The sequence below is a fragment of the Periplaneta americana genome, chromosome 2, assembly GCF_040183065.1.
Source record: "Periplaneta americana isolate PAMFEO1 chromosome 2, P.americana_PAMFEO1_priV1, whole genome shotgun sequence".
In the NCBI taxonomy this organism is placed as follows: domain Eukaryota; kingdom Metazoa; phylum Arthropoda; class Insecta; order Blattodea; family Blattidae; genus Periplaneta; species Periplaneta americana.
The window spans coordinates 37,292,789-37,314,506 of NC_091118.1; the positions used below are offsets into that span (position 1 = coordinate 37,292,789).

At 33.3% G+C, this 21,718-nt stretch overlaps 1 protein-coding gene across 4 annotated transcripts in view; it reads left to right on the top strand.

The window, feature by feature from the left end:
* LOC138692598 (centrosome and spindle pole associated protein 1-like) overlaps positions 1-21,670 on the top strand; it is a 66,261-nt gene extending 44,591 nt beyond the window's left edge. For 3 of the 4 annotated variants that reach the window (XM_069815620.1, XM_069815611.1, XM_069815632.1), the window contains one exon: positions 565-21,670. In XM_069815620.1, the coding sequence (XP_069671721.1) occupies positions 565-714 (150 nt within the window). In that variant the 3' untranslated portion in view covers positions 715-21,670. The remainder of the gene's footprint in view (positions 1-564) is intronic. The other variant, XR_011330086.1, reaches the window with a different exon arrangement.
* Positions 21,671-21,718: the final 48 nt, after the last annotated feature.

Genomic DNA, 21,718 nt, shown 5'->3' on the forward strand with positions numbered 1-21,718 from the left:
TTTGTAGAGAATACTTGACAATTCACTAGTAAGTTACAAATACTAGTACTTTTGTGGAACACAATCATGAAACTTCATTGGTAATTTGTAAGTATGGAGTAGTGAAATACTACTGCAGAAAAGTGTTTTGTGGAACAGTAACTCTAGTATTTTTACTACCTACTTGCTATAAAATTTACTTGTAATGTACAACACCATACCTTTGTGGAATAAGCCCCAGGATTGGACTGAGTAATAAGTTAATTTTCATGTATGTATGTTTTGCGGTATTCTTCCCCACTCCCCTCCCCCCCCCCTTCCCTACAGTGGCAGAGCCTTTAATTTGCTCTTATGTTTTGTGGAGGTTTCGTAGTGTATTTTCTATGTTCTTACTAATCCATTGTTATTTTCGTATTTTTTTTAATATTTTCGAACTTAGAGCTCTTGTGGCATGTTACATCATGTTTTATATATATATATATATATATATATATATATATATATATATATATATATATATATATATATACTTATAAATCTTTGAAAATAAGAAAATATTACCAGCTTGTTTGTTTTCTTCTTCAGGTGCCAGCAGTGGAGAAAAATAGGTTGCATACAGATTCAAATCCAAATAACATTCTAACTCAACTAGGTGCAGTCCGTCATCAATTACAACTCGAACAACTGAGAATGGAGCAGCATTTGCTGCAGCAAAGATTGAAGAATACGTCATGACATTAGATGCACTTAATCATTGGACAACGAAACTAGAACATCAGTTTTAAAGCAGAGTTCCTTATAAAGAGTGTGTTAACGGTGAACTTTTATGTCTGTTTTTTATATTTGTTTGTATTTAGAGTTAATTTGTTTTTAAGAGATGTGCATTTGTCTTGTAAGAACAGAAATAATTCTGTGTTTTATGTAAAGAATTACGTTATCACTGTTACTTTGCTTAAACATGACATTTTGAAAGAATATTTAGAGAGGATATATTTTTAAGTTTATCAATATAATGACATAAAAAGTTATCGTCATTAAGTTTTGATAATTAAATAATTTTAGCCTTACAGACGAAAAAAGAAACAATTTCTTAGAATTTCGGAGAACAACATTTTTAATGAATTGAATTGAAGAGAGTGATTACAAAATGCATTAGATCCATTTTTATGAAAGTATTGGACTAGTTTTTTTATCCACCGGCCTGTGGACTGAGCAAATTTTCAAGTAACATGCACAATAACACAAATTTTTAGACAAGGATTGGAGTTCTTTTGGAAGAAAAGAAGCTTAAATGGACTGAGCGAGTTTTGAGAGCAAACTCTTCAATTGTAGAAAGTAGTAAATCTATCAGATGTCACAATAATTAAATATACGTAACTAATGTGTTTTATTTTACTATTTAACGTCCAAAAGTTTTTAAATGAGCTTACATTTTTGTCATTAGAGGGTATTGTTAATTGCTCATCATCAGAGAGAAACTAATTTTCTTTATGAAGTTTGTATTCATCATCCAGTATTGTGGGTAATTAAATCATTTTGTTCGATTGGAATGTTCGTGTTTATACATTGAGCTGCAAAAGAAATGCCAAGTTGAAGTCGCTATCGAGATTAAATATTATCGTTTTATGAGGACTTCACTGCTGTATATTGTTGTTTAGTCAACTGTCCGAAAACAGATCTGAACCTCACAAGTGATACCAAAAAGCACCACTTATAAGGCAACTAGTCCAGGAGGTAATGGTTAAGGAGCGGATTCCTGTGTAATTAAATATTATTTTTGCCTGTGATAAAACACAATTAACAAAGTTAAAAATTCCGAACATGAAGTTTCAAGCTTAAAACCCGAATTTTATTTCACATAAAAACACATATTTTCACAAAAAAATTATGTAAATACATATTTTCAGGAAATACATTATAAACATATAAATCTTGGAGTTTTTATACTTAAATAATTTTTTACAAGAACTTTTAAATATTTTAAAACCAAGTCAATTATGTCACTCAGAAGTATATTATCTTTTTAAGAATTCTTGGTTGTTTCGAGTTTCTAAGCGCTGTGTGGTGTATCTGTGATCCATTTTTGTAATAGTATCGCCTCAAGTTCTGGGAACTGCTAGGCAGCATATCAGTGTTATTATCAGAGAATAAATCAACATGGACAAGGAGGAGAGATCTTGCAGCACATAATTAGGAATGTTTATTGTTGCTGAAGATGATTTCATTCCACGCTTTGTTTGTCAAACACAACAGATAAGAGCTGAGGTATGAACATTATTTAATTTAAACAAATCTCTCGCCTCTCGCTCATGTCTATGAAGTAAGGCAATATATCTTGTTGTGATTCCCTGTTATCGGGCTTTGTCAATTGATAACTACTAGCACTCAAGTGTGGTTGGTGAGTACCTAGTAACATTATTTTTTCCAAGCTAAGTAAGATATTTTTGTCATATTTAAAAGAAATATTTTTTATTTTTAGCAAATATTTTCGTACTTTTTAGCACATAAAAATAAATATATTTAAATTTTTTAGCACATAAAAATCCGCTCCCTAGTAATGGGGTAAGGTGGCCAGTTCATTTCCCCCTCCATTGCATACATCGCCGGCCGATTAGCTACATGTTACACTAATCAGACTTCAGATGCATACAAACAATTGTTCTTCCTCCGACACATATTGTCAAGTGAGATGTATTGCCTGATAATAAAGGTACATATCAGCCAGAACCTCAATCAGAGGAGTCCACACCTGTGGAGTAACGGTCAGCGCGTCTGGCCGTGAAACCAGGTGGCCCGGGTTCGAATCCCGCTTGGGATGAGGTTTTTTCCGGGGTTTTCCCTCAACCCAATATGAGCAAATACTGGGTAACTTTCGGTGCTGGACCCCGGACTCATTTCACCGGCATTATCACCTTCATATCATTCAGGTGCTAAATAACGTAGATGTTGATACAGCGTCGTAAAATAACCCAATAAAATAAATAAAAAAATCAATCAGAGGATGCTGCTGTATGAAATAATTATACAAACACATCTGAAATGATCTGAATCTTCTAAAGAATTTCTATTCCATGCAAAGGAGAAAGGTGCTGTTAAATGTTTCAGTTAGATTGAATTTTCAGTTCTGTACTGTATGTATAATATAATTTTATATTTTTATTTATAATGAAATTGATACTTTTTTTTTTTGTTAATACAGTATAAAACATAACTGGCCATATATATCGATTGTAACAATTTTCGTGTAGTATTCTTATTAATGTTGTAAAATAAAAGTATATGAATAATTTAAAATCAATTCATATTAAATAATAACGTGAACATGTTATAAAAGTCGTATTTACATGTTTTTAAAAATCTAATCTCAAGAAAATAATTTTCCACCTCGCCATATTTGCTAAAGTCCTCAGAAAACAATATAATTTCGTATCGGCATTTCTTTTGCAGCCCTGTGTACATATGGGTCCTTGTAATGATATCAGGGAATTTAAATGAAGTGACTTCTGTATTATGATTTATCTCACGGGACATAGGGCTTTCTTACAGGCTACTGCTACATTTCATTCTGTTCCATTTGATGGTATCAAAAATCACATTTAACACGTTTTGCTTGAATAAGTCGAATTTAAAAATAATTGTACATGCTAAATTAAGGGAACAAAATTTTTAACTGTAGAAGTAGAAAAAACTGTATGTGAATAAAATAATATTAACTTCAAGATTTCAGATAAATGCGTAGTAACAACATCTCCTGTTTGGAAGAACTCTGTAGAGACCCAGTGCTGCCGAATAGTCAGTAGCAAGGAACTGCAGCGTTACTGCGTGACTATGTTAACAAAACATGCGGAAAATATACGAACTGCCACAGTTGGCAAGGTGCATGACAGCCTCTCACTTGCATGGGATGGGCTATAGTGTATGGATGGTCTATACAGTTATTCTTCCTTCTAGAATGTGATGTATGCGTGTTAGTATTAGGAGCACTTCAAAAGAGAACATGACATAAACAATTAGACCTATTATTCACAGTGAGGGCCATGAAATAATCAGAAGCATAATAAAGTATTTCCATGAAGAAAAATCAAATTGAAGTATCCCATTGTCCATCCTACAAAACATGCTGTTGCTAGTAGAAGGTGTGAATCCACGATATTTTGTAAAATAAGAAAATAGTCGAAATTAGCAAATATTTATTTGTTTATGCGAATGACAGGTATATAGATAACTTATCTTTTACCTAAACACAACCTCAAGATTAAAACAATTAACTTAATACAACTTAAAATTAAATCTAATGAAGGAACTAAACAAAATCCTTAAAGAACTAAAAACTAAGAACTAAACAGAGGCATGAGGCTTCTTGCTTCCCAGTATCTGGCACATTCTGTCAGTGTTTATGGGTCCATTCTTAAAAGAACGATTTGATGTGAGATTGTGTGTCATTTTGTAGATCTTTTTGTCGCTAGTGAGCGTCCAGGGTGCACCACGAGAAGGTAGATCTATATCGCACCCAAATTAGCAAATATTCATGATAAAAAAAAAACCTTGTGATGTCTGCAGGAACTCGAGCATTGAGAAAACTAAGTCCTTGAAATCGACCTAAAGTATGTGTAATTTGGCAAACTATTCAGTATTATTATTATTATTATTATTATTATTATTATTATTATTATTATTATTATTCTGTAAAAAAGTTCTAACATTAAAAAAAAAAGCATGCTATCGAACAAGAAACAAGAGAATATCTCCAAACCAAAGACTTTTTCTTTTCGTATTAATTTATGGATGTGACTTGGAAAACAGCTATATCATTATTGAAACAAGACCATCTCTAAGTTTATAGTTCTAAACAACCTTGTCCGGGAATGAATGTTCTCGTCTTTTCCAAATTTTTGAGGAGCTAACAGGATAAAGGAATTTTATCTTATGCTATTAAACTTTCCACATTACGCATTCTTGATATGAATGAAGTGCCAGTAACTGAGAAGTAAGTTATATCCAGGAGAAATAAAAAATTGTCTCTGTGTCCCCTATATCTTTGCCTCCAGACTTTGTAACTTTGTTACAAGAGGAATCCACTTTAAAAAGGTGCCAGTAAAGACATGTTTCACTGTACTGTGTGGTTTTCATAAGAACATTTTTACTAATTGTCTGACTATATTACTTTTTCATTAGAATGAAGACTGGCTCAACATGATTACTTATTTAGGTTATAAACTATCTTTTCTTGGCAACTTAGAGAAAATATTGAAATTCAATAAATCCATAGGTGTTATAAACCGAGTTTTGAAACCATCATTAGTTAAAAAAATGTTTTTGTCTATATAAAATACTAGCTAGACCAGTCCTCTATTATGGGAACGAAGCGTGGACTCTCAGGAAGAGGGACGAAAGCAGACTAACAGCATGTGAGATGAGATTCATGTGCCAAACAGCTGGCTACACCAAATGGGATTGGAAGAGAAATGATGTGCCACAAGAACTTAATATATCACCAGCTCTAGATTACAGTAACTAGACTAGACGGCATTTTGGAAGGCGGTTAGCTTCTATATGCACCGTAGCATTTCTGGTATGTGACGTCACAAGCTTGTACAGTACAACCAATCAGAATCAGTCTATAACAAGCACTTCCGAGTTTGCTTGTTCACATGCAAGTGTTTCAATACATTGAATAAGTAAAACTAACATTTACTGTGTGTATGTAAGGTAAATAAATGGAAGAAGAGACTGTAAAAAGACAAGTATTACACAAGCAGGCGCGGAAAATAGTGTTTAAGGTGTATAATTATTTTAAAAACGTTAACGAGCAGAACGCTGCCAGCCATCTTGATGCTGGCAGCAATGTTGCCAACATGAAAGAAACGACTGCAGAAGCATGTGGTGTGGGATTGAGAACCGTGCAAAGAATATTGTTAGTGAAGGAAAGAGGGTTTGTTTGGTGTCATGCTTACAGTAATCAACGGCTAAGGTCATTATTGTCTTTTGATAATTCAAATTCTCTCCTGCGCTATTTGTATTGCAGTGCGCGTGAAGTACGATGTGGCAATGTTGTACGCTGCCTTGCTCTCTCTATCTGTCTCTCTCGACGCAAACGCTAGCAGACAACCGCCTTCCGAATTGCCGTCGACTCTAGCAACTGGAAGGAGCGTGTCTTGATAATGGACTCATCCAGGTTCCCCGAGGCAGTAATAAAATATCGTTCAAATGGAAAATGTCTTTGGGTCATTCCATGAAAATATGGCATGAAAATCACCTTCTCAGGCCGCAGCAGTTCTTTTAGGACAAGATGATGATGATGATGATGATGATGATTTGCTGTATAGAGATGTCATTATGACGTATTTCTTGAAGGACTGTACATTCATTTCTCCTTGTTTCATATCGCTTCTGCAAGTATTGGGATCCACCTAACTGAAAGCTGTCTACTTCCCCTCTTTGAATTTAAAGTTAATACGGTGGAGTAATAGTACTTCATGACGCAGTCTACAAGGTGTCCTAAAAATGTCACATCATAGACAAATCTTAGTACTGGTTTATGTTTTATCTGTGCTCCATCAGGCTACACACACATTATCTTAATTCATGTCCATTACTATATCTTCTCCACATCCCTTCATATTACCGTAGCAACAAGGTTTGTCAACAACTTTGTCATATCTGCAGATGTTGGGCTAATGTCGGAATTGGATACTATGGCCTATGTAATTCATGAAAGATGGTGCCACAACAGTGCACGGTTGGCTGATTGGTCAGATAACTTTTCCCATTGCATTGGTCGCAGAAATCCCGTTGATTGGGCTCCATATTGATGGGATTTAATTCCCCTGGATTTTAACTTATAAGCAGGCTTCGAGACTTCGGACCCAATAGAGCAGTTCAGTGGGAAATCTGCATAACGGCATACTGAGTATAGTGGTAACGCGTACAGTGGGTGGGGGTACTGTAGAATGAATGCCAACAAATACGCAAAGGAAAACGCTCTGGATTTGAAGGTTCTGACGAATAATTTGGTTTTCATACAAACTGTGTCTGAAACTATTACACAGTTAGAAAAGTCAGAGCAAGAGATGCCGGAAGCCCCCAAATTAATTTAGAAAATGATGCAGAGAATTAATGAGACATCAAGTACACCGGTTACTGAATGTGTAAAACAGAAGTGGAAATCAATTTTAAGTAAAAATAAAGGATATGGAACATTGTGTAATATAAACAGCAAATTAGTGGACATAGAGTCACCCGAGAATAAAGGACTGTCTCTTAGAGACTGCAATGATGTTAGGTTTTTTTGTTTTGCTCCTATCACGTCATGCGACGTAGAGCACAGCTTTCTACAGTACAAAGTTTGGCAGCTAACCGAAAAAGATTTACATTTGAGACACTGAGAATGTATCTTGTAGTAGGTACATTGCAATTCGGTACTGTAACTGCACTTTCTAAAGACGACCAATAGGATAAATGAAAAAATTAAAATTGCTACATTCTTATTTCCACCATTAACACTGTGTATAATTAAACACAAATGCTTATAAAAGACAGGAGAATAAATGCTTTTCACATTCTTTTGACATTATCATTGTGTAATGTATATTTACTTTCAGAATGTACATATGTGTGTATCGTACTCTATTCTAAATAGCAACGTTGTTACCTCAACACATCTCTACCTTTCACTACCTGCAGCAAGTCAACAACCTATAGTGCATGCACAGTAAACTTATTGTATCGGGTCCAAAGTCTCGAAGTCTGCTTATAAGTTATGCATCTGCAACGTCAAGATTCGAGGCATGGAACTTCTATGAGGATGAGTGCCACACATATCACCTAGTTTTGTGACCTGTGTTGAAACAACATGTAGTTTGCCTCTTAGACATTTATGGAGCTTGAATGGATCACATATACAGGGTGTTCATAAAGTCCTGCATCATAGGGAAATCAGAGAAAATATTACATCATCTATTTCTTTGTATGGAAGAATGCCCGGTTCATTGCATATCAACAACCAACCTAGCTGTTTTATCAGGATGTTTTGTGTTGAATTCGTCAGCCACCTGCCTGTGCGATCATCCTTCACATCCATGAGTAACACGATTTGAATATGCTCTGCTAATAGCATCATTGAGCTGAAACAAACACATGATTTTCTCTGATTTCCCTATGATGTGGGACTTTATGGACACCCGTAGAACACATGCTATGATCAGTCCTATGATGCGAAACTTTTCGTACACTCTGTAGATCTGACAAAAGAAAATTAATATACGTTATGCTTGCTATTTGGAACTGATTCTTTAAGAAAATGTTGTTTCAGATTTTAATGACTGATAAGTTCAGTTGCAAAACAGTGGACTTATAAAATTATGTTTCTGTCTCTACAATTAGTAGGTTTTCTTTGGCAATATTTGAGGCTGTCAAATGCAAAACTCGCCTTAGCCAGGTAAAGTGATTTGTCAGAAAACAGGATATACCGTTATGGATATGGGCAGTTTTGCATTTGATAGTAGTTTTCTGAGCTCTATGGAAGAGGAATTAGACAAGATTTGCACAAACCGACTATATCAGTAGATAGAAAGCTGCGAGAAGTACAACATCCCATATGTAACTAATTTTTTTTTTTGATAAGGCGAGTTTTGCACTTGATAGCCTCATTTCATTAATCTTATTTCATAATAATAATTATAACAACACTAATACTGTAAATAGAAACGTATTATATTATTGAAAGTTTAAGAAATTGTTTTATGAGGATTCAGAATTAGAAATATTATTAAATTGCATTCGTTTTATATCACAGAGTTAAGACAAATAATTGTAGAGTGCAGTGCACATTGTGGATATTATAATTAGGAGATAAAGATGTATTTCAATTACGGGACTTTTTTAATATTGAAATATTTTAATTTACAGTATACAAAAAATGTAGCTTTTCATTATTATTATATTTATGTTAATTAATGTTCCAGCTTTACTCCGTATTTGTGAATGAGTATTAAATCAAATTTTAAGATGAAATAACTTCAATGGAAAAATTGTTATAGGTTCGATGCTCGGCCCCAGAACAATTTTTCCCTTGAAATTATTGAAGTCAGCTTTGCAGCGAGCTATACTTGAAAACCAGATTTGTATAATTTTAAGTTTATTTATAACATAATATATTTTCCATGCATATTAATATACATTTTATATCAAATTATGTATTTTACAATAATATATGAAGAACATAAATATTTTAATTTGTTTCCAGTGGCATTAGATTAGTAGTGGTTGTACCATTCGCCTTGTAGCAATTAAATCTAACGTCCATAACTGTGTTAGTGTTTTTATAATGCGTGATAATCAGAATTTGAGATAGTTAAGTGTAAATAAAAGTTTGTTGGTCAGATAATGTCCAGTTTCTAGTTTAAATTTATAACTACCTACTTACTTACTAGGTTATAGCTGCTGAGCATAAAATCTTTATTTGTAAATTTTTTGCTTTGCTTTTTGAGTAATTGTTTATAAGATTGATATCGGATTTCCTCGTTACCATTCCCTTGGTAGATTTTAGTCGTAATGTATCGTAATTTTTTAGTTTAGTTTCTTTCATATATTCTCTCTCTGCTATTTACTTTCCCAGGAATTCAACAGCTAAACTTACTTGAAGTGAATGATATTCATTTTTCTTAAGATGCCATATTAATCGTATTGTTTACTTCCACTACTATACACATACATACATACATACATACATACATACATACATACATACATACATACATACATACATACATATAATGTTCTGTCCAAGGACAGGTCTTTCATTACAAATCCAGCATTCTACAATCTTTTCTATTTTCTGCCTTCCTCTTAGTCTCCGCATATGATCTACAGTATATATCATTTCGTCTATCTTCTGATATATTCTTCTGCCCCGAACTCTTCTCCCATTCACCATTTCTTATAGTGCATCCTTCAGTAGGTAATTTCTTCTCGACCAGTGACCCAACCAATTTATTTTTCTTTTCCTGATCAGTTTCAGCATTATTCTTTCTTCACCCAATCTTTCCAACACAACTTCATTCCTTATTGTCTTTATACTTTACACGCTCAATTGGACGGAGTTTCGCAATAATAGACCAACTGACAATTTGAAAAAAATTGAGATATTTGCACAAATCTGTTGATGACAGGCTAATTTAACTAGGAAAAAAATCAAGAATGCGATATCTGAATTTTGCTGCTATTTATAAGCAAATTATTAAAAATTGGTTAGCCTTTTTTGGTATTTGTGTAATTTTTTTGTATTAGTGTGAATGTTATAATACTTCTTGAATAAAATGTTTTATAAAAAACATTGATTTCAATGGCCAATATCTCGAAACAGGTTTTTGGCGCGTGATCTATTATTGCATAACTCCGTCCAATTTCTCTCCATATCCACATTTCAAATGCTTCTAGTCGCTTCCCTTCACTTTTGTAATGTCCATGTATCCTTCCCATACAATACCACACTCCAAAAAAAGCACGTCAATAGTCTCTTTCTTAGTTCTTTTTTCAGAGGACTGCAGAAGATGCTCCTTTTCCTGTTAAAAGCTTACTACTATAGAGAATGTAATTTTTTTTTATAGAGTATGTTACTGAAACTTACCATGAGTCATAAATCTCGTCAGTTTATTGATGAGGTATTTATATTTTGTCATTATATGAAATGTAAAAGAAAGCACCTTGATGCTGAAAAAATCAACTTGGAGATTTTGAAGGAAAATATATGTTCTAACATCACTGATATGGAAATAGTTATTTATAATACAAATGTTAAAAATGACATTTTATTTTGTGAGCAGGACTGTTTGTGAAACGAGAACACAAGCCAAGTGTAGTAATACCTACGAACAAAATAAAATTAATTTTAACGTGTGTCATACACTGTTTTTTTTAGACAGTCCACAGTTAGACATAGTTTTTTTTTAGTCTGTGTTGGTGTAAAGATAATTTCCCCGATTTTTCCACTGCTGTATTCCCACATATTGTAATGGAGAAACTTTACCACATTAAAGGCAGGTGGTGGTATTGTTTATTGGTAGGGCATTTGACTGCAGACTGAGAGGTCCACTGTTCAAACCCGGTTGACCTTTAATTTTTTTATAATTATGTTTAATGCTTAATTGTTTCATATAGTTCTCAATAAAATAGTTGTTAAAGCAAATTAATTTCTGTACATTTATTAATTAGAAACAGTTCCCATGTGAAATTTAGTGGGAAACAATTGATAGTTGGTGCAAACAGTAGAAAGTATTGAAATACTTTTTGCTTACTACCATATAATAGTCAATTTTAACAGGCCTGCCTAGCATTAAAAATCTAATTTTAGGAATGGCTGTCTAAAAAAATGTATAAGTAGAAAGTATGTGACATCTTCATGACATTCTTTTCTTTTTTAAGTACACCTTTTCGATATTGTGTAATATATGTTGTAGCCCAGTAGGAGAATATTTGTACAAGTAAGTCAACAAACTACTTACTGCTGTTCATAAAATTTTCTAGGTCGTCTCGAAAGGCTTTTACTGATAAATGTGTACTCATTTGTCTTCGAGTTGTTAGGCCATGGATGATTTGTTTATATCTGTTTTTGTATTGCTTTGAAACACATTTCATAAAGCATTTAACTACAAATCTGTTTTGAGGTATATAATGTCTATTATCTTCAATTTCTCATTAGAAATATGCCACAACACAGTCTCAATTCTAGTGCTTTACATTTTTTTTTGGAAGCTGATGAAATATGTGAAGTGAAAGATGGAGTGGTCATTAGTAGAACGGCATCAAACTGATTTAAACAATTGAACATCGGAGACCTAAAATCTTGAAGTTAAACCTCACTTGGGTAGATGCCTATTATAGAGAGTGAGGTTATATCCACCAAACTGGTAGAATAGCCACCCTACAGCAGCAGTGAATTGCCAGCAGGTCTTGGAGTTTTAAGGCTGCAGTCTGTTGCTACCTTCACGACTTTAAGATGGTGTCAGGATTTAAAATCCATATGAATTGACTGGAACATACTTATGGGGAAGAACTTTTGAGACGACTTAATTTGAAAATTATAAAAATTTGATATTTACAGCAGTAGGTATATTTCAGTAGTAAGGAAATCTGTTTTCAAAACTTAAATGAAAAGATCCTAGGCCTGTAGGGCCTATATCGTTATTTTAAATCTTATTTAAAGCAATAACAGTAGTAATAGAAATTAGAATTGAAATGAAGAAATGCTGTTATTACAAATATTTAATTTAATGTGCCGTTAAATATTTTGAAAGTTAACGGTTAAGGCTTATAAATTATTATGTACATAAGTTGAATTAAGACAGTCTTGTTTATTTTGTTGTTTTGTGAAGTGTGGTTTTCGTAATTATTAATAAGAAAAATGAAGTTGCAGGCATACAGAATTTTCTGTTTAATTCCAAAGTGAAAACTTGATAATAATTGTGCCTTGTGAAGTGCACAATGTAGTCTCTCATGGCTGCTCACAATGGTAACGAAATATGATTACAGAGCGTAACATTTAGTGCAAATGTGTTCTCATACAATACATCGAAATACTGATATATTCTATAATAGATTAGAGTGGATATTTTTAATAAATATTGCCATTATTTGTAAATACGAGTATGCTAAATCAAATCTGATAATTTGGATGTTGAAATTAAACTTAGCATACAACGAAAAATGTAGAGATCACGAAGGCTAAGTTTGATGTTATAGAAATTTGTAAATGTGAATGCTGTGGTGATTTAGTTTGGTTGCTTTGTGTTGTTTGAAGACAGTTGTATGATTATAAACTAAAACAGTGTGTTTTTCCTTGTGTATAAAACGCATCCTTCCAATTACAGCAATTTTGGGAAATAATTATGAAAACCTGTGCATTTTACTTGTATGCAACTGACAGATTCAGCAACTGTTGAAACTTTTGGTAAAAATTATTATTGTTGATCCACTAAAGATTGATAAACTTTTCTAAATTGATTACCAGTATTTATCATGTATGAAATTATCTAGCATTGGTTGAATTGTTGATAACGATATAAGACTGAGGACTCGCCATTTATTGTTTGACTTTGGCTTACATATGGGGAAAATCTCTGAAAAAATCCAACTATACTGTTTTCGCTGTAAGAAAAATCCTAATGTAAACATAAGCACGTTGCTGTCATACCCGTGATTGGCTCCCAGTCGAAACACTTACATGACGCAGGAAAATATAGTTCGTATTTGGAAACCACAATCTTATATTATTTGAAAATAAAAAATTGAATTCTAGTTGTTAAATACGATGAAACATATAACTTCACTCATATGTAAAACGATATGTAAAAGAAAAGCTGCTTTTATATTTTGTTATGTACTGTGAACGCGGATGAATACTGACAGTAATACCGAGGCAGTCTGTTCTGGTAACAAGCTGGCGTCACTTGAGCTCGTAGTTCACGTAAGCACATGGTGCTGAAGTATGGCTTCTGCATCCTCAACTGTCCATTGTGAAGACATAAGACTTAAAAATAATTTAATCACAGTAATTATAAAGTAAATGTCTCCTAAGAAAATGAGTGCATAGTAGTGAGGTTGGGCCTACTTGACGAGTAACGGGAAATGTTTAATATGAAACAAAATGTACAACAGTAGGCGGGAACACGTACTGAGTTTCTATGGCGCCAAATAGCAGCCAATGAAGCCTCACTTCAGTCACGTGCTATTGTTTACATTAGGATTTTTCTTACAGCGAAAAGATTATAGACAACCAGCTGCAGTGAGATTCGAACAAAAGCTTGAACACAGCCTTAGATTAGGATACCATCTTCTTACCTCTGAGCTACATTGGCGGACAACTAAATATTAACTGCTTCATTTCCGGTATTATTAAAATAAAATCCCACTGTTGCCTATCAAACTATAGCAATTCTGCATCAGTTGGTTGAGGGAAAACCAGGATTTTAACCCAGGCCTGCTCGTTTTATGGTCAGATATGCTGTACTCCACAGTGTTGGCTTCTAGTTATGATACTGGTGTCACGCCAGAAGTTGCCTGAAGTATTTAGACGGGGCGGAGGGGAAACAGTCGCGCATGCGCACCGCGCTGTTCACTGCAATATTCCTGTTTCACAAACATCTACTGCACGTGTCTGAGATTCTTTGCGACTTTGTGAAATAATAGTGGGGTTTTTATTGTAGTGTTTTATTAGTTTCAACAAGACAATTGTTTTCAGTATACCACAAATCTTTGTATTGCTTTAGTTATCCTTTGCTTTTCGTGTTAATAGTGTTGATAATAATATAGTTAATAGAATTTATGTTATTGTATACTGTTATTTAGGTTTATAAGCAGTGTTTTGTTTATTGTAAATATGTCGACAAAGAGGAAACAAGGACTGATAATCTATAGTGAAGAAAGGAATATTATTAGAAGTGCAAAATAATTCTGTGATGAAGAAAAAGAACAACAGTGCCTTTGCATCCCTCTTACGAAACCTACAGCAAAGGTAGAAAAGTACTCTAATCTATCCACAAGAACAATACAGCGTATAAGGAATGAAATGAAAGACTGCACAGAAGAAAGTGCATTGTCGACACCTGGGGGAGAAAAAAAAACGGAAACGTCCAGACTACTGCAACGCAAATGTAGATGACTTCGATGGGAGATTGACAAAAAAGATATAATTGAGAATTTTTATTTGAAAAAGAAAGAGAGCCACCGGCGTAGCTCAGGTGGTAGCACGTTTGCCTGCTGATCTGCAGTTGCGCTCGGGAGTGAGTTCGATTCCCGCTTGCGCTGACTACCTGGTTGGGTTTTTTTCCGAGGTTTTCCCAAGCGGAAGGCGAATGTCAGGTAATCTATGGCGAATCCTTGGTTTCATTTCGCCAAATACCATCTCGCCATCATCAATTCAATCGACACTGAAGAAGCTAGTAGTTATTACAGTGTCGTTAAATAACAAGTAAAAAAAATAGTACCAAGCTGCAACAAACTTCTACTCTTTTACAAGAGAAAATTGATTTGAAATGAAAGACAACATTAAGACGAATACTGAAGAAAAAGGATTTCAGGTGGAAGAAGCGTGCAGCCAAAAAAAAAAATGAGGAAAACCCTGTAAATTAGAATACGTGAAGATATCTACAGCAATTAAGAAAGCTTAGGGAAGTGGAAAAACCGATTTTGTATCTGGACGAGATGTGGATAGATAGGCCTACCAATTTAACGTTTCCCAAGTGCTGGCACGATAAAAATGTTACGGGAGTTTTGACTACATAAATGTGTCCAGAACACTCATTGTTGTCCATCAGGATGGGGGTGGTGGGGCTAATGGCTTTGTTGAGAGATTCGAATTAATATACACGGCTGGAACATAAACAGACGATTATCATGGACAGATCATACTCCAGCAATATTGAAAAATGTGATAATGATAGTCATAGTGACAACACCGAAGATGCGGAATCTTATATGTCTGACTCCGTTCCCTTGTAGCCAAGTAAGTAGACTGAAGTTTTCAGGTCAGAGTATAGCGTAAAGTTCCCCCCGTCCCGCCTATCTACTCCCCGCACCAACTCGTAGCGCGAAGACAGTACTTCTTGAACAGATGGCCGACCTGTTGCAGAAGGAAAATGACATACAAAATTATGTTGTGAAGGATTGTAGAATTGGGAGGGAAGTGGGTTATGCTTGTAATTGGTACTATTCCAGCATTCAACTGGAGATGCTTGGGAGGCCGTAAAAAGCCGAAGTTAGGATAGTCGCCCCTGGGATCGAATCCTGAACCTCCTAAATACGAGGCAGACATGTTAACTCGGTTAACCACCTTAAAGTAAAAAGAGCTTGTTTTATACATTGGAAATGACTGAAAACATATGAAACATTTGCTAGTATTGTTAAAATTAATATTTACTTGAATTACTTCTAGTGATTTTCTTTTATTATAATTGTTAGACGTAGTGTATAAAAACCAGTGCTATGATGATTTCCTTGTATTACTAATACTTGTTTTTATTTTGTAATAAATTAATTTTAATTGTCTAAGAACACATACAACGCCTTTACTTTGGATCTCTAGTATCGCTCTGTTTCGATATAACATAAACGTCCATATTTGAATGAAGACTGTCTTGTGTGTGATAAAATTGTTACTTAATAGGAAATTCTAGAACATCAGTAAAATAATTGCTATGTATTGTAGTGCTGTGATAACTGTACAAGCAATTCTAAAAAATTAATTTTATGAACACATTAAGAATTTGAGTAAAATGTTATTAGATGTCTCGTTAAAAGAAATGTTAATTTTAAACACTTGATAAATCTTAAATGATGACATTTTCAGAACAGGATTGCGTAAGAAATAAAATTACATTTTGCTGAAGTAAGTAATCATTACTTCATATCTGTTATTGTCTCTAATGTATATTAAGGTGAAAAATATATTTCTATGAGAATTACAGAGTGCCCACAAATAACAGAATAGGAAACAAACAGAATCGAATTTGATTAAGGGAATGCAACTTTAAAAATGCATAAATCATCCATTCTCTCTTACTCCTCAATAGCTAGAAGGTTTTGCTACTCAATCAAAAGATAAAACTATATTAAAATCAGAAATAAAACTTTTGAGAGCAATATAATGTGCCTTTGGTTCAAAAAATAATTTTATAGTAAAGCAATTACATGATTCAAAAGAATGATAGAGAAAATAAGTACAATAGAACTCTTACTATTTGTTGCCTTATTTCGGTTAATTCAAAGGAGGTAAAAGTATTTTTGACAATTATTCTATGATACAATTAATTTAAATTCGATTTTTTTTGTACGAGGAAAAGCATTAGTGCCTTTCTTTTTTTGCCACGTATTTGGTATTAAATTCTTATTTTCTATAAGTTAACTATCTTTTTGAGATGAAGATTTGATTAGTAAGTGGCATTCAAGTTTTTCCAGTGTTGTTAATGTATTTTATGAAACAGTTTATATGTATTCAAGAGTTCATTGAATGTACTTAATTGTTTCTACAAAAAATACTACAGTTTACATAAATTTCTTCCTATTCATGATATAAGACAGAACTAAAACAAATTCGTCTAAAATATTATATAAGACATAGTTCTCTTTAAACTCAGTGGTAGTCAGATATTACTTTCAAGATGCACAAATGTTCTACAAATTAACTTACAAGGAGAGATCGTGATTTGGATATGCGAAGAGTTGACTCCAGATTGCGTAGATTATGGCATATAATAAGCCATTTAAAAGCGATATTTAAAATGGTGCCATTGTTATGTTTTACTATGGGTACTTCACAGCTTGTATTCCACTAGCATTTCAAGCTGAGTGACTGATGTTACAGATTGATATACATGAGATTGAAATAGACTTGAAACCTTTTTTTACTGTCGTTATATTAAATGCGAGAAATGTGTGTAAAGACGTGTAAAATTTAATAGAAATAGATGTCTAAATAAAAAGTTAAACTAAAATATCATCGCTGTGCCCCCAAAATCCGTTATATGTTTTTAAAAAGATTTTGCAAGAGAAAGAAAAAAGCATTGTCACTTTTAATTCCCTTGATTTTCAAAGCTACTTTTGGTACCGGTATAATTTCATCATTTTTCTTGTAATGATTCAAATTATACCGAAAGTTACTTTGAAAATAAAGGGAATTAAATGTGACAATCCTTTTTCTTTGTTCTAAAAAATCATATAAGATTTTGGGGCGCGGTGACGATAAAGAACTGAAATGGATCCAAAATCAAGATCTCTTGCATGCTAGTCATTGATGTTAGCTACTTGGTTGGTGGAATACAAGCTGCTCCTTAAGCATAGGTCTACTTAAGAAACCTCATTATGGCGCCATTTTAAAACCTTTTTTTATAAGAAAAATAAAAGACTGATTCTGCACTTGTAAATATAGGTGTGTTGGGATGTATTCTTTGAATACAATTCGGTCTGGATTTCATTAAAATGTTGCATTTTCAGGTTGCGATCTTGGCTTAATATATGAATCTATAGATAAAACACAGCATTCATTTCTTTGAGTCAGAAATAATCGAATATTTCCTACATTATTACTGTTATTATCACTGCTACTGATCTTGCCTGATTGTGTGAAATCACCAAGGCTGAATTTTGACTACCTCTTAAATAGAGATTTACTTCTTCCATTTTTTTACCTATCCAGTGTACCATTCAAGTTTGGGGGGAAATGTATAAAAGCCAGGAGAAAAGTGTAAAGAGTTAAAATTAGTCTAGATAAATTTCAGAAGTAGTTTATATTTTTCATTAAAAACACTGACAAGAACTATAAGAGTTTAATACAAAAGTTATTAAGTCATTGGCATGTGATAGTAACATATTGAAAATATGTTTAATTTTAACATAATGTAAATTGTATAATATTAACAGCATAATTTAAAATTGAGGTTTTTTACAACAGCTTTTAATGAAAATGAAGTAAGGTATTTGATGAGTAGACATCACTGGATTTGTAAACTCTGCCAGTCATTGTCAGTGTTAGGCCAGCATTAAAAACCTGCAACGTTTCTTATAGGTTTACAGCTGGATTTTCGCATTTGAATAATTTTGGTTAGTAAAAATTGTTGGTGTTACAAAATCAAAACTGCATATGAGTCATTGTCTTGACTGTTAAAGAAATCCAAATTATATGTTTGTGTTATTTTTATACTTTTTATACATTTCTAATATATATTTTTTTAAATAACATAATGCAACGATTAAAATTCTAGCAATTGAAGTTCTAAACAATCATAAAATCTCTCCTTAAAAACTGACGATCATGAAATCTCTCCTTAAAAAACTGATGGTGTACTATGATGTACTGAAGTACATATGATATTTCCGTGCAGGAATTCTGCATTGTCGTATGGTGAAGAATGGATAGAACAGAGAAAAATTCTCTCCAGCACCAGAACTCGAACCCGAGTTTTCAGCTCTATGTGCTGACGCTTTATCCACTAAGCCACACCTGATTCCAGTTCCGATACTGGATTGAATCTCTCTCCATTTAAGTTCTACCTCTCTGTTCCTCTTTGGTGGCTCACCCTCATGTACTGTGTCACAGAATATGTAACCGTGGCACAATGTCCAACACTGTGTACAGAGGTGCACTCATTACAAGTGACTAAGTGGCGGGGGTCCAACGGAACAAGGCACTGTCTTAAATCACAAAGTGATTACTTACGCTAATCATATTACTGTGATGTACTGAAGTATATATGATATTTTCGTGCAGGAATTCTGCATTACCGTATGATGAAGAATGGGTAGAATGGAGAAGAATTCTCTCTGACACCGGGATTCGAATCCAGATTTTCAGCTCTGCGTCCTGATGCTTTATTCACAGAGAGGTAAAACTTAAACTGAGAGAGATTCAATCCGGCATCAGAACTTGAATCCAGTGTGGTTTGGTGGATAAAGCGTCAGCATGTAGAGCTGAAAGCCTGGGTTTGAATCCCAGTGCCGGAGAGAATTTTTCTTCGTTCTACCTATTCTTCACCATAAATAATTTTTGGTTAATTTTATTGTTATATCGTTACAGTCTGTGACCTCTTCTGATCTCTACCAAGGAACATTTCGTTCAAGAAATCCATTACTTTTTCCAAAATTCGCAGGAGCACACCATCTTGCTGAAATATGTTTCCGGAAAACAACTTTACTCTTTTCAAGCTGAGAAACCATAACCACGCAAAACATTTAGATAGGTACTGATGAGAGTACAATTTTCATGAAAAATAGACCAAATTTGTTGTTTGTAACTAAACCTGCCTACACATTGATTTTCTGAGGATGCTTTGTAAGTTCTTATGTTTGTCCAGTGAAGATTGTCAAGAAACCAGCATCAGCAGTTATAATGATTGATGTTACGATTTAAACAGAAATTTTCCTTGTCAGAAATATGACGTGTCTCCCAAGCTCTGGATTTTGACTTATTTTCCCAGTTAATGTTTCATATAACCCAGTTCTTCTGTCAGAATCATTTTCACTTTATTCTTGCAACAGTTGGATTTTGTATTGATTTTTCTTCTTCCATATTTCAACAACTTTCATTGTGATGCGTGACTGACATTATATTCAAGTGACATGCCTTGTAGATTCATGAAGATTTTCTGGAATAACGTCAGTTTCCCCTCCTGTTTTGGGTCTTCCAGATTTTGCCTTGTTCTTTACTCTTCCAATTTTATTGAATTTTTGCACTATTTTCGAAACTATTGTTAGTAATATGTTTCTAACCAAGTGTACCTCATTAAACGAATAACATACTTCGTGTTGACTCCTTATTCTGTCCTCTTCTGCAGCTAAGGAACGAAAAATGTTCTTTAATAATTTAATTTAGTGATTTATCCGTTCATATTACTGGTGTTTTATGCTTCCTTTGCCTATTTTGTATAAGGTTTCAAAGCAATTGAAAGAAGTTGATGTTGGCCTAGCTGGTGCAGTTGATATTCTGTCCCTGAGGTTGCAGGTTTGATCCCGGCCCAGGTTGATGGCATTTAAGTGTGCTTAAATGCGACAGGCTCATATCAGTAGATTTACTGGCATGTAAAAGAACTCCTGCAGGAAAAAATTCCATCACACTGGTGACGCTGATATTACTTTGTCAATTGCGTCATTAAATAAAACTTTTTTTTTTTTTTTTTTTAAGAAATTCATGAATATTTAAAGAATGTTCAGTGACATAAATTAAATCTTTGTTTTCATGCATAACATTTCATGCAGATTCCAAATATGTAAAAATTAATACTTGGTGTAATTTAAAAAAATAGTTTATTACACCTGTATATCTGAATATTTTCCCCCAATATACTGGTCTAATGTTACTTGATTTATTTTCGACAATTTTTGTATTAAGATCATGCTAAAACCTGTAAATTTACAAATAATATTTTATACTCCTATGAAAAAGTTAAGAATCTCTGTACTAGTGCTTTAACTTGACATAAATAATTACATGGCGAATTTATCCGAATTGCGTAATTGTAATTTAGTTCATATCACAGATTGAAATGTTCTTTATATCAGACCAAAGAAATGAATGCTTTCAGAAATTAAGTCGTACTGTAGCCAACAGTCTACTCTAAACCTTCAAATTATATAGATTTCTATCTTCCATAATGGCGGGAGTGTCATGGAAGTTTGCTGAAAATTTATGAACTGGTTTATTGTTTTTCATACAATATTTTATCGTGTTAATTTTCAGAATAGTTTATAATTGTGTTCTTTTTTATATTATGAGTGTAAATGTAAGTTGTTTTCCTTATTTAAAGTGACAAGTCACAAGAATAATGTATAGGCTATTTGTCAATCTTACATCATACCAATGGTACTGTGTTGTTCATGACATGCTATGCCTTATAAACTGTAGAATCTTATTTACTGACGAATAGTATGTCATATATTGTAATAAGAATGAATAGTAATATTGAATAATTTAAACAAACGCAAGTAAAAATTTGCTGCTAAGTGACGAAAGCAAACCGTAGTAAGCTTCAAAATATATAAAGTGCCAATTACATTTGTTTTACACAGTTGCTATAGAGTTGTGATTGATATTTATATAATTGCATTGAATCAGTTTTTTAGTCTGAATTTTCTCACAGAGTGAAATGTGTTATGTTTGAATATTAATGCTCTGAAAGAAAGAATGTAATAAATTATTTTATTCATTTACATGTGTTTAATATTTCCTAATAGTATATTATACGATTAGTAGCAA